At 41.5% G+C, this 12470-nt stretch overlaps 1 protein-coding gene across 1 annotated transcript in view; it reads right to left on the bottom strand.

The window, feature by feature from the left end:
* The window catches only part of VPS53 (VPS53 subunit of GARP complex), an 88883-nt gene that overhangs the window by 47457 nt on the left and 28956 nt on the right, over positions 1-12470 (bottom strand). The window contains exons 5-8 of the mRNA XM_054008008.1: positions 10211-10297; positions 9797-9912; positions 8420-8539; positions 2464-2542 (exon numbers count right to left, since the gene is read on the bottom strand). Coding sequence (XP_053863983.1) covers positions 2464-2542; positions 8420-8539; positions 9797-9912; positions 10211-10297 — 402 coding nt within the window. The remainder of the gene's footprint in view (positions 1-2463; positions 2543-8419; positions 8540-9796; positions 9913-10210; positions 10298-12470) is intronic.

Raw genomic sequence — 12470 nt, 5'->3', positions numbered from 1 at the left:
ATAGTGGGGTTTTCATTTTTCTGCTGCTCCAGGGACTGGCAATGGAGCAGAGAGGCCTGGCTAACTTTTACAATCCATATACACGCACACTTCCAGCAGGTAGAGCTCATGAGGCAGATTGCTGAATTAGGGAAAGAAACGTGAACTGCAGCCAGCCGCTCTGCTCTACGAAGTCTGAAAAGTCAGAGCCTCCCCTTGGGACTAACTTCTTTCATGTTAGTGTTGTCTTTTGTCAACAAGGTTTTTGGTGGCTGCTGGATAAGCTCAGTAGAGAGTATGGTAGGAGAGCCATGCACAGCCAATCAGCTGGGTGCCCCCCAGAATTATTAAAAGCTGGGACCAAGCACAAGAACTTGCTCTCTATAAATACACTAGAAGGGTAAACAGCTATTTAAACTAACGGACATTAGCACAAGAAGAAAGGGGTATACATTGATCATGAATAAATTTAATCTGGAAATGAGAAGAAGGTTTCTAACCATGAAAAGTGTTTTCCTAGGCAGCCTTCCAATAGGACACCATCCAGATGCAGCCTCTCCGAATGATCAAAGACATCAAACAGTATGAATTCCAGTTGGATGAAAGGATCCGTTTTCTAACTGAACAAGTCCCTCTCTCTCAAATGGTCACCCAATGTTCTCTGAAGCAGTATGATCATCTGCTCCAAGTGCCTACCAGCAATAGCAGGGGACTGGGCTTGATTACCCAGAAGGTCCCTTCCAGTGCTGTTTTGCTAAGTTTCTAAGACATTATTATTTATGGTCACAGGGAGAGGATACAGGAATATTGAATGAGTATCTATGGCTATAGAAAAACAAATATTAACAGTTAATGTTTTAAAGTGCTAATTAATCCCAACACCACAACTGGGAGGGAGGTAAAGTTAACCCCATTAAAACAGACGATGTAACTCAGTGGCTCTCAAACTTTTTTCCTGGTGACCCCTTTCACACAGCAAGTCCCTGAGTGCGAACCCCCCCCTTATACATTAAAAACACTTTTTTAAATATTTAACACCATTATAAATGCTGGAGGCAAAGCGGGGTTTGGGGTGGAGGTTGACCGCTTGCGACCCCCCCATGTAATAACCTCGCAACCCCCGAGGGGTTCCAACCCCCAGTTTGAGAACCCCTGATGTAACTGAAGCAGTAAAATTAAGTGACTTGAATCAGTGGCTGAACCACAATCAGGGCCACCCAGAGGATTCAGGGGGCCTGGGGCAAAGCAATTTTGGGGGCCCCTTCTATAAAAAAAGTTGCAATACTATGGAATACTATATTCTTATGAAATCAGATGAAATTGATTGCAATCTCACAACTACCGAGTATGGATCTAAAATACTGTGAGATAAACTGAACGCCACATCTCTCACATAGAATCACAGGACTGGAAGGGACAAATGCAAAAAGTGAACCAACAGGATAAACAGTGAAAGGTAAGGGCCTGCTCTTGCAACCCCGAAGGCCTGATCCAGAACATATTAATAGAATTGTAGGACTGGAAGGGACCTCGAGAAGTCACTTAATCCAGTCCTTTGCACTCAAGGCAGGACTAAGTATTATCTAGACCATTCCTGACAGGTGTTTGTCCAACCTGCTCTTAAAAATCTCCAATGACAGAGATTCCACAACCTCCCAAAGCAATTTATTCCAGTGCTTAACTGCCCTGACAGTTAGGAAGTTTTTCCTAATGTCCAACCTAAACCTCCCTTGCTGCAATTTAAGCCCATTGCTTCTTGTCCTATCCTCAGAAGTTAACGAGAAAATTTTTTCTCCCTCCTCCTTGTAACAACTTTTTACGTACTTGAAAACTGTTATGTCCCCCCTCAGTCTTCTCTTCTCCAGATTAAACAAACCCAATCTTTTCAATCTTCCCTCATAGGTCATGTTTTCTAGACCTTTAATCATTTTTGTTGCTCTTCTCTGGACTCTCTCCAATTTGTGCACATCTTTCCTGAAATGTGGCACCCGGAACTGGATACAATACTCCAGCTGAGGCTTAATCAGCGTGGAGTAGAGCAGAAGAATTATTCTTGTGTCTTGTTACAACACTCCTGCTTAAAACATCCCAGAATGATGTTTGGTTTTTTTGCAACGGTGTTACACTGTTGACTCATATTTAGCTTGTGATCCACTATAACTCCCAGATATTTTTCCACAGTACTCCTTCCTAGGCAGTCATTTCCAATTTTGTATGTGTGCAACTGATTGTTCCTTCCTAAGTGGAGCACTTTGCATTTGTCTTTATTGAATGCCATCCTATTTACATACATTTACTTGATGGAAAACAGTAAGAAAATGACACGCATTACACTACCATGCAGGAGACTAGGTTTCTTTCTAAAATATCTCCTAAAACAAGTCACACATAGATCAAATAGTAAATAAAAGCCCAAGATGATTATGCTTGACATTTCATTTGAACAACAGACTGTTCATTAGAGGGAGAAAAAAGCCACAATACCTTTGTGCCCTGGGAAGGAAAAGCTTCTTCAAAATCTGCCAAGATTTGTTGTCCTAACTCATTTTGGGCAGCCTTTACCCTGCCGGAGAAAGAGCAAGCAATTACTTTGTTCCCAGAATTACAACTAGTTGTTTTGTGTTTGAAATCGACAAATGTTGCTAAAACACAACACAAGCAGCTAGATGAAAATACACAAAAATGTAGCATAGATTAAAGTAATATCCACATGATGTAGGCTATTTCATCAAAACTGGGTCAGGTGGGATTTTTTGGGTACATCTGGCTAACAAGTCAGTGCTGTGACAGTGTTTATTAAGTTCTAATGGAAGAAATCCTTGATTTTAATCCCCCCCTTATAAATTAGTGCTGTCATTCTGGATCAGTTTCTCAGCTGGTATAAATCAAAGTAGTTCTTTTAACTCCAATGGAACTATACCAGTTTACACAGGCAGACAATCTAGGCCTCTATCTTCACGTGCACCATTGATATTTTAATGAAAAGTGTATTTTTAATGTATAAAAGGCTTCACAAAACCTCTGTTTCCAGAGTGGAATTATTCACAGCTCCCAGGTGGACTGACCTATTGTTAAATACCTCCATTCGAGTATCATTTGACTATGGTCACACATAATAAGTCTTTTATTTCTTTAGGAGAACGAAAAAGCTAGGACTTCAAGAGGGTGGAAATGTTTAAACAATCTTTTGTTTTCTTTAAAGAGCCATATACAAGATCCATCTTTTGTTTGACTTAGCTGAGAGAACAAAGCGTCTAACTTCCAGAAATAAAAGTTGACAGGGCTTAATTGATTCTTCTAGAGAAATGGAAATGCCTACACATTCTGGAATGTGCCAAAGTAAATAGTTAAGCATTTAAGTCCCTCTGCAACCCTTGAAACCTTCCATCACTTTTTACTGTACTGGAACTGCTTTAAGGACTAAAACGGATTATACAAAACTGTGGATTGTTCCATAGAGACAGATATGTTAGCAAGAGCGATTGGGATTTTTTTTTTTTTTTAAACGTTTATTGAGGGTGGATTTGGATTGTTTAAAAAGACCCTCCAGCCATATCTAAGAAGGATTTGCTTCTTTAATATTCCCAGTTCAGTTCCAGCAATAGCTAAAATGCTACAAGAAGTGACAATAACAACGTGGGATTCTTTAACTGTCATTTTCTCTTGGGTGCCGAAATGCAGAAAAATCCATATCAGGACAAATGACGGTGAGATTTTCTGTTTGTACGTATATATTGAGGTACGGCTCTCACAGTATGATCTGCTTTTCCCCGGTTTAGATGGATCTTCCTTCCAAAAGCTTTCCACCTGCAACGTTGAACGCAATTCTCACTTACGTGCTTTGCTGTCCGGTGCTATTTGAAAGTTTATACAAACGTTCCAGGTTCAGATCTACAGTCAGACTTCTATTTTGTGGTCAAGCTTAGAGCTGGCTGAAATTTGGGATTTCTGGCTTGCACCAAATTTTTAAATGTCCTGAGAACTGGACATTTTGGGGTGGGGTGGAGGGGGGGGAATCCTTTTGGAAACACCAGTACAAGGTGCTTCTGAAACAAAATATGCTCCTCAGAATCCCAGCTGCGGCTGACTGAAATTGACAAGATTCACATCAATGTCAGTCATTGGTTACCCAGGCTGGCAGGGTCACTCCCATGCTGCACTATAGACCCCACGGCTTTTGGACTCCTAGGCCAGCTGCTCCCCAGGGCTGACTGACTCTGTTTGGTCGAACATTTCCAACCAGCTCTAATCCAGATATGAAAGGAATTTTATTTATATAATAAAACTATGGGGGGAAATTGTAGCAACAGAGAGGCCCACTCCATCAGCCCTTACTCATGGGTGTAACCCTGTTTAAGTCTGATGAGTAACTCATGTGAGGAAAGACTATAGGATCAGACCTCTTGATCCTCAAGAAAAAAAAAAAGTGGATTGAGAAAGCAGCATCTTTTAAAAGACTAACAAACAAGCTTTTAGGCTCAAAACATGTCTGGAGCCATGTGAATAAGAGACTTTATATGAACATGTGGACCTGTTTGCTGTAATTCCCGTTTCCTTAAATTTGACAGGATACAGTAATATCAGCATTTGACTCCAGCTGAAATACAAAGTACAAAGGAACCTCAGAACAGGAGAACTGCTGGCTTCTAAAAAGGTGAACGAATTAAAGAGGCCCGTCAAGTAGTTATAGACCCAATTTTGGAATTTGTTGTTTTAGGCACTAATTCAGAAAAGTACTTAAGGATGTGCTTAACTTTAAGCAAGTGAGTAGTCCCAGTGACTGCCAGGGGAGTGCCCACATGCTAAAAATTATGCATGTGCCTTGCTGAATCAAAGCTTTAAAATAGATTTTAACTAAATCTAACAAACAGAAATCTCTTCTTTTTAAAAGAAGTCAAGGATGACAGGTGTGATTTTGTGATACTTTATTAAACATTCCCCTCATTGTGAGGAACTCAAAATATTAGAACAGGGAAACAGGAAGTGTAGTGAGTGAGGCCTCAGTCCGGCTACACTTACACATCTGAGTGACTTCACTCGTGTTAGCAGTCCCAGGCCTATTTGCACATGTAAAACACGGCACACGTTTAAGCATTTGTAAAACTACGGTCTTGTCTTGTTTCAGTGCCCAAGCTGAAATGCAAAGACGACACCAATAGCATCGATGGTGAAATATAAATCAGAAGTTAAAAATTTCAGCAGTTTTAGCCATTCCAGATGTTGCTAGTTTAACTCAGTTTTGGACGTTTATTAATGCTAATTTTATGCTGACAACATCTCTTTACCTGATGCCCAGCAAGTGCTGGGACGGTCACAGAGCAGCCACCTTGAACCTAAATAGCCCGGACTGGGCATTCCGCTATGGCTGCTCGCACACGCCTTCAACCTTTGGCTACATCGGTATTAGCAAAGGCTTTGTTTCTCTCCTACCCCCCTACTTTTTTTTTTTTTTTTTTTTTTTTTTAATAACTTTACTAAGTTTCAAATAACAGTAAATTACTAGAAACCACAATTCCTTTTGCCAAAGCTACCAGAAATATTAGACTGCGCCTGGCAGCCTGCTGAGATAAAAAGAGGCTGAACTAGCCTGTTTTTCTGTGGTAGACTTATAATTATGTCTCTTCTAAATATTTTCCAGGCTTTTTCCCCTCACTATCTGCAAATCTTTTTAAACCATTTTCATGGGTGGGTTTCTCACCACTAATTATATCCTCCCTCTGCAGATAGAAAGCAGAGCAGAAATGAGAGATAACAGTATCTCTGTTTACTGTAATCAGCATCCTTTAATACACCACAAGTAGTTGTTTTAAGAAGCATGGCTGGAAAAAAATATCAGCTGAATTTGAATGCAAAATCTGATGCTCAATAGATCCATATAAAGCATCAATACAAGAACCTGAATAGAAGAGGATCAACCCAAATCTCTTATAAAGCACCTGGTGAGTTACTTACCAAGAACTGTAGAAATACAACAGTTAAATGACATACAATTAAGTTTGGCAACATCAAGCAGCAAGAACCTAAATTAAAACCATATTTCTTGCAAAAATCCACCCAGTAGTGTTCAGCTGTCCCTTTTCTTTCCCAAGTTTTCACATTTGGCTTCATCTCATTCACTCTGAACAAGAGAACTAGTCAAATAGTCATGTAGCAATTTAACAAATAAAATAATCAAAATGATTATTGTTGTTGTCGTTCTTCATCCAACTCTACTTTTAAGAGGCATTGCTTGATTTCACAAACACGCAAGGCCCCGCAACCCACTTTGGGTTGCATTGATTGTTAATCCAAAGAACAAATGAATGGGTACACCAAAAATAATAACTTGAAAGGATGAAAATAGTATTAAAGCTTAGAAAATCTTCTTCAATGTTACATTCATCATTAAAACACTTCCAAGCAAGAAAGAGAAAAGAAATGCAAACTCCAAATCATGCTGGAACATGGACACATGTACTCAAACTCAGTTAGATATTACAGAACAATAAATCATTTTACAGTAAGTTGCTGCCTGTCAAGTACTAACGAGATCCTAGCAATGTGTTGGGTGTAGCTCTTCTTTCACCCCACAAACAACCACTTCTATCTTTACCAGATGGTGCGTCTGTAACTGTCTAAACAGAGAAAGGAAAATCCCACAAAGAGGATCTTAAAAATAGTAAGAACAGACTTTCCCTACGCTTCTAAATGCCTTATCTTAGAGAGGCCGTAAAACAGAAAAAGATTTTCTTCCCGGCCCCCACCAGATTTTGTGGTAGGACTGGATACCACTGTGTCTTTCACCGGCATTACAAAAAGTTTTCGTTTTACAGTCCAAGCCACTGTAAAATAAATGGCTGCACATTAGAAAAGGAACCCCGGGCCGAATTCTGGCTCACTGCATAAGCAATTACGTATATTAGCTGCAAAATTGCATTACTATGTGGCTGTGTAAGGGCCAGCAATAGTCCCATCCACGGATCCCCACTCACAGAGGATTGGTACTGTGCAGACCAGGAGTAATCGAGAAGGACACACCAAAGCAATGACATCAATATTGCCTGCAATCCTATACTGCCTTGGACTGCTAGTTGCTTTCCCTAGGAAGGATGCCATCGAAAGCCACTATCCACACTGTATCTGCAGAGCTCCGCCAAGCCCCTCTCATATACCAAGCCCCCGCTTCGATATCCGAGAATGGCAGTCACATGCATGCAAAAAAGCAAACATTAGGCTAAAGCAAAGACTAGGAGTTCACATTACTATGAAAACATTGTCAGTCCATCCCCTGCATGAACGTTAGCAGCACACGTTTAATTTGATTCTTTGGATCTGCCCTTAGCACGGTCTCAGGCAGTTCTGTACTCAGTGTTGTTCATTTTAACCACCAAGGAGTGAGGGGGATGGTAAAACACACTAGCTGTCTCCGAGACATTTTCTCAGCCCCATCCTCAAATTCCCAACTGAAGCCAAGCCACCCCAAGGCGGCTTGGGTGGGTCACTCAACACTGATCCTTAATCAGCTAGATGGGGGTGGTACTGGGTGACAAGATACACTGCTAATTCAAGAAGAGACCAGAACCAGAGATCAAGGCTGAGTATCCCATGCAGCAGTGTAGAGAAAGACCACAAGCTCAGCTCACTAGTTTGGATTTTGTTATTAAATCAATTCCAGAAAAACAGCACCATGACCAAGCTGGGTGAAAAAGTTTCATAGCAGAACCAGGCATGTTTTGTCCATTTATTTTTTTCCTGGGTGGGGTGGTGGCTGCAAACCTCAATTGCATTCATATTGCTGAGCTCTGAGCCAAGTGGGGCCAGTTTCAGGTGGAAACCATACACAACTCAGTGGATTCAGAAAAGCCTTATTTGGTTATTTTGAGGGAAATAAAGTGACGACTCCAGCTGCATGAACCAATGGGAATCGGACACACATGAAGCTCCAGACTCAACACTATGGGGAAAAGTTCTGCCCTGACTTAAGCTCTGTGCAACTCCCTTGAAGTCAGGTGGAAGTCAGGACAGAAACGGGCCCCGAGCATTATTTTGTTTTAAATGTATGTATCTTCTACTTTGTGTTACACTTCTGGGCCAAAGTCACGAGGCTAAGAAAGTGGTGGAAAAGATCAGCTCTGGGTTTATTACAAATACTGATTCATATGAGGTCACATAAAACAATGTTCACTGCTAATAAATTAATTACTGTGCCTATTAAAAGCCAGGCAATGGGAAGCTCAGGTCATTTGTGAATTGTATACATATTAATCATTGTTATGAATAAAATGGACAGTTAAAGAGATGAACCAGTTGCATCCAATTTTAAACTATCCATTTTGGCTGGATATAAATTGTAAAGAATGTATCCAGCCTTTAAATTCTTGGAAAAGTTACCCTGTGCAATGCATTTTCTAACCTCCTTTCCCCGCAGGCATGTGAAGTGCACAAAGACTGATCATTTTACCTTTCGGAAAGCTGTCGTATCTGTGAAATCCCCATATATTTGTTGAAGTGCTCTAACACATTCACAACACCTTGCAGGAGATTGGCAACTTCCCCGTACTGTCTCCTCCTGGTCATAGCCCTGAAGAGGAAATCAGAGATTATAAAACCAGGCTCAATGTTAACGGCAGATCTTGGGTGGCAATTCCATAGATTACCTCATCATGCTCTGGGCCACAGCCACGCATACTGAAATTTATTTGTCTAAAATACACAAATCTTCATTAACATTCCACTGCAGCATTAGAATTTGTTTTAACTGATGCTAAAATAAACGGAGACAGCATACATCTAATAATGCTTCAAAAACACGGACGTCAAAAGTAACTCTTGGCAAAGAACATGTAAACTATTGAATGCATCAACTTCACAGTATGGGTTTGAAGGCAGTAAATGTTATTTTGCCATATTGACCCAAATCAAGATATTTCTCATCCCAGAAGAGTATGAGTTACAGCCTCATAGGGAAGAGAATTATAATGAAAAGCTGTTGGCCTTGATTTTATTGTTAATGTCTTTCATGAGCAAATGATGAAAAGTCAAATTGAATTAGTTCTTTTTCTGAATTCTTTTTTAGGCTCTGTACAGCTGGGAAGGCTGGGTTTAACCTATAAGTGTCTAGAAACAGGAGGCTCTCTGCAGCGGGCTCTCAGTTGGGTAATTCACTACCATGCAAACCAGGCCTAGCCCTTGTCTTGCAACTTTCCAGTTGCTTGCAAAACTCATCTCATCAACAAGTAAAACCTGTGGATTGCCCCGGCAGTGTGCTCCTCAAGTAAACCAACTAGAGACTACTACAGATAAAGCATAGTTTCAAAATGCAGGCGGAAGAGAAGAATTGGGTTCCCTTCTCTTGAAGGGTCATTAAACGTACTTCGTAATTTATGTAACAGCACCTGCACACAGTAGTGGTGGCACCTTAGAAATGCAAACAACTAAAGAAATAGATAAATTTCACTAATCTCAAATACCACTTGGGGGATGCTCTAATTTGTAAAGGCCACACTCAGAATTAGGACATCCAACCGAATGGAACAACATTATTCACCAACATAGCAACTATGGTCCTCTAATGCTGATTATCAGGGACACGACTCGAGTCCAAGGCAGCAACAGTAGTTCCTATTCATATGGGACAGGGACTGCAGGACCTACCGGGTACATGCAGAAAAGACCTGACAACAGAATTTATAATAGCCATTGCTAATTCTGTGAGCACACATTCCCTGGAAGAAGAATCGGCTAATAAAGAACTATTTAGAATGCTGTCCAGTACTCCAGAATACAGCTGCAAAGCCCCATATTGATAAAAGCTCCAGTGAAAGTTCCTGTGGCTTACTCAAGTGAATCCACACCCCCTGCCAGCATGTGTAGGTGATTGAGGGTAGTGATGGAGGTGGTCAGATGCCGCTTGGCATGATCTAGTTGCTTGATATCTCGTGTGATTTCTTTAACCTAGGGATTAAAAACAAGAGGGACTGATTAAACATCCAAGCCACTACAGCAAATTGTAAGGAGAGGATGTGATGGGCCCTGTCCTCTCTGGAATTGGAACCTTGCTAGCTTCTACAGCCACATTAACATAGGGACAAGGGTTCAGAACCTACATACAACATGTAGAACTAGAGCCAGAATGAACTCTCAATAGCATGTGTTACCAATATGTGACCATTAGGATGGACAAAGCACAAATGCTGGGAACAAAAGAAGATCTCCCGCTCCCTTTAAAGGCCAGGAAGAAACTGACACTCACCATTTGCTCTGATTTTTCCGCCTTGTCTTTGATATCTTTAATCTTACCAAAGAGTTGCTGAATGGCTTTTTGGGCCTCTTCAAGAGCCTGAGAGAAAAGGAAAAGATTCATACTCAGTTTCCATCATCAAAGGAACTATGCAGTTGCTCCCTACCGCAAAGTTTGTAGCATTTTTACTACACATAACATTCAATCCATATATCAGAGGCCAATATACAATTGTATTGTCCCAAGGTTGAATAGAAAGACCTGAGACAAGGAATATTTCCCAAGACCTTTTTAAAATAAATTGGATAGGATTTTATTCTTTGTGACCGATGGCTCAATGTGAATTTTATAATGGGACTCTAAGTGCCCGAGTTAAGAGCTCTAAGAGTTTGTTTCTACAGATTACAAACCGGAAAGTCACGATATTTAAGAAAACCAGAATATTTTCCACCCATCTAGTGAAACTGGAAAGACACTTAAAACCTCCACTGATCCACATATTTACAGTGGATCAGAAGAAAATATCTACCCTACCAAAAAAATGTGATAATGAAAGAGGTGTCATCAATGGAAAAAGTATCGAGTGAGTTACCTAGGGGACAGAGGAACTGAACTTGCCGTGTTTGCTAAATGAATAAGTCTCCTAAATAAGGGGGAAGGAGGCTTTGTGGTTAAAACGCTGGCCTAGGCCTCAGGAAATCTGTGTTTAATTCCTGGCTTTGCCAGAGACTTCTACTCCAGTGTTTCTGTGGCTTAGTTCCCCGTCTATAAAATGGGGATAAGAATATTTAAATTTAAAATTCTTCCATCCCTTATAACTCTTGTTTAATTAGAATGTTTGCTCTTCGGAGCAACACTGCCTCTTCCCAGGTGTACCTACAGCACCTACCACAATGGGGAGATCTTGGTTCCGGGCTCTAGTTAATACTATCATACAAACAATAAATAAAATGAAGAAATCCCCCTTGGTCCAACGCACCAAAATCATGCCACAGAGCGCTATAACAGAGAAACAGCAAAAGGAGTGCAGCCCTCAAGGAGAGTGAGATTTGTGTAGCCCAGAGCGAGGCATACAGCAACACAGGGAACCTATTAAGAACACATCGAGCACATTGAGGATCTCTCATTTCCAGGTTCCTGTTCTGTTTTTGTAAGTACCACGGTGCGATATTGCCATGCATCCTCCTGTCTGTCAATCTGTAGAGTGGTTCCTGTTTTTTTAATAACAACAAAGCTTGAGCTCGGACAGCAAAGGAAAGCAGCAGCCACCATAAAAACCCAGGAGCGCCCATAAGTTTTAAATTAAAAAAAAAAAAGGAACAAACCATGTTTTATTTTTACAAAGCCGCTTAGATGCTGAACTGGAGGGTTACAACCACCTCCTAATCTAAACTCACATAGTGCCTAGTGTCGAACAGAACTTTCCCAGGGTCTGCGCTGTAATATTACACAGGGAAGGTCATTATACTTTGCCCATTGTTTCAAGGAAAAAGTGTGTGGTGAAATATTTAACACGTTGCAAATAATAATAGCGAAAGGCGAGAAATTTCTCCTTTCCTTCCTTCCTTCCATGTTTCTCTGAGATTTCCACAGTGGGAAACGGGAGCAGAGGCAGACACAGCAACAGCTTCTTTGCAGGGTAAGAATAAGGCCTAGTCTTCACTTACCGGCTGGTCCGGCGGCACGCCATCGATGTTCTGGGATCGATTTATCGCGTCTGGTTAAGACGCGATAAATCGATCCCGGAAGTGCTCACAGTCGGCGCCGGTACTCCAGCTCGCCGAGAGGAGTACGCGGCGTCGACGGGGGGAGACTTCCGGCCGCGTCTGGACCGCGGTAAGTTCGGACTAAGGTACTTCGAATTCAGCTACGTTATTAACGTAGCTGAATTTGCGTACCTTAGTCCGAAGTCCGGACTAAGTGGGGACCAGGCCTAAGATTCACAGTCAAGCTCATACATTAGCATCTCTCTTGGGCCTGGTCCCCACTTAGTCCGGACTTCGGACTAAGGTACGCAAATTCAGCTACGTTATTAACGTAGCTGAATTCGAAGTATCTTAGTCCGAACTTACCGCGGTCCAGACGCGGCCGGAAGTCTCCCCCCGTCGACGCCACGTACTCCTCTCGGCGAGCTGGAGTACCGGCGCCGACTGTGAGCACTTCCGGGATCGATCCGGGATCGATTTATCGCGTCTTAACCAGACGCAATAAATCGATCCCAGAACATCGATGGCGTGCCGCCGGACCAGCCGGTAAGTGAAGACTAGGCCTT

Source organism: Malaclemys terrapin, chromosome 18 (assembly GCF_027887155.1).
Source record: "Malaclemys terrapin pileata isolate rMalTer1 chromosome 18, rMalTer1.hap1, whole genome shotgun sequence".
Taxonomy (NCBI): domain Eukaryota; kingdom Metazoa; phylum Chordata; order Testudines; family Emydidae; genus Malaclemys; species Malaclemys terrapin.
This window is presented reverse-complemented; position numbering and strand designations above follow the sequence as displayed.